Source organism: Frankliniella occidentalis, unplaced genomic scaffold, assembly GCF_000697945.3.
Source record: "Frankliniella occidentalis isolate FOCC.00 unplaced genomic scaffold, Focc_3.1 Scaffold119, whole genome shotgun sequence".
Classification (NCBI taxonomy): domain Eukaryota; kingdom Metazoa; phylum Arthropoda; class Insecta; order Thysanoptera; family Thripidae; genus Frankliniella; species Frankliniella occidentalis.
Window position 1 is genome coordinate 569,290 of NW_026267247.1, and position 1,686 is coordinate 570,975.

Consider the following 1,686-nt stretch of genomic DNA (forward strand, 5'->3'; position numbering starts at 1 on the left):
CTGAAAAGTAGCGGTATTCATATTGATTGAGCAAAGATGCCATAGAAGTCGCTGCACGTGGCGAGATCATCTCAGGTTCCCGACCACTTACCATTGTGAATGTGATAAAATACGGCTCTTATCCAAAATTTGCGTTTTTTTGAAACACGCCCCGCAAACGTAAATTTTCGTAACAAACAGCCGTTCTTAGACTTAAGAGTCATCGGTCAAAACTGAAGAAAATATCACACAGAAAGCGACTTTTAGATCAACTTCCTAGATGTATTCCGCAAACTCTTAAGACATTTTAGGAATATCTCTTGGGAAGCCCGTACGAAAGTTGTCTTTTTTGACCTGTAGATCTTAGCTTTGGCCCCTACGCTGGGATAAACATATTGCTGACAGGCAGAAAACACGTTGCGGGTTGTCTAAGAAAATCTTTCAGAACTGTTTTCCAAACTAGCTTATTTCGCAATCCAAGATTTGAAATCCATCTTGATGCCTACGAGTTTTTCTTTTGTGCTTTTCCTACCAGAGCATCGGCAGCTTAGAGCAGAAAACTGTGCCGGTCCCGTGGCGGGCAATTTTATCCTCCTCGGCCGTGTGGTCTCTGATGGCTACGCACGTCGCCTACCTCTCGGGCTACTGGGTCATTATAACTTGTACACCCTCTTACCTCAATAACTTACTGGACATCGGCATAGAATGGGTGAGTATAGACCCTTTCAGCGCTCCCACGGTCCCCCCACTCCAGCGGCGCGTCGCCTAGCAACGCGATCCAAACAAACCAAGGTGCGCATCCAGCGCGCTGGCCCACTGCACCGTCCGCCGCTACCCATTGAGTTTGTATGCGGCACGGACATGTTCTGTACGTGTGCATACAGAACACATATGACAACCTCATCTGTTCGTGAGGTGTACCGGTCTGCCACAATGGAGTCCGTATGTGCACATACGGGACATATACGTACTAACGAGGTCTGTAATAATGTATACTGTTTACAGTACGTGCGACATACATACATACGCTGCGTATGTATGCCTCACGTGAACTGTATACATTTGTACAGACCGCGTACGTACGTATACGTCCCGTAAATGCACATACGCTCTCCATGTGTGGAAGAACGGTACACCTCACGAACAGATGATGTTGCGATATGTGTTCCGTATACACACGTACAAAACATGTTCGTGCCGCATACAAATTCAATGGGTGGCGGGTACCGTATGCGTTCTGTATTTCAACATTTGACTGCCAGTCAATTTCCTCCAGATGGCACTGCAGTCAGAGCTTCTCCAGCTTAAGACGTTTTGATTTTCAATGAAAATTTTCTGAAGACAGGCTTTTAATTTTGCGCAGAATGTATTCATTAACATTTGTCTTCACCGACTACGTGTGTCATTTTTTCAGAAATTTAATCATATTCTAGAAGTAAACGGTTAGTTTTTTACGCTCGGAGGTCCTGACTACGACGTCTTGGTTGGGTATGGTGGCGTTCAGCGTTGGGACTTTGAGCGCTGCGGCCATATTTTGGTAACAGCGGACACTCTGATACCAACGACCCGCGTCGTTTCAGTGGGAATGGCATGAAGGTCTACGCTTGTATTTACAAATCTAAACATATACTTTACACAGACGGCGTTGCACATACGGCGCGTATGCGTTGCGTGTACGTTGCGTGCACGTCGCGTACACATACAGGT

At 46.1% G+C, this 1,686-nt stretch overlaps 2 protein-coding genes across 5 annotated transcripts in view; one reads left to right on the forward strand and one right to left on the reverse strand.

The window, feature by feature from the left end:
* Window positions 1-1,686, reverse strand: part of LOC127749997 (uncharacterized) — a 98,488-nt gene that overhangs the window by 54,333 nt on the left and 42,469 nt on the right. The window lies entirely within an intron of this gene.
* LOC113210421 (putative inorganic phosphate cotransporter) overlaps window positions 64-1,686 on the forward strand; it is a 35,654-nt gene continuing 34,031 nt past the window's right edge. The window contains exon 1 of the mRNA XM_052270359.1: window positions 64-688. Coding sequence (XP_052126319.1) covers window positions 593-688 — 96 coding nt within the window. The 5' untranslated portion in view covers window positions 64-592. The remainder of the gene's footprint in view (window positions 689-1,686) is intronic.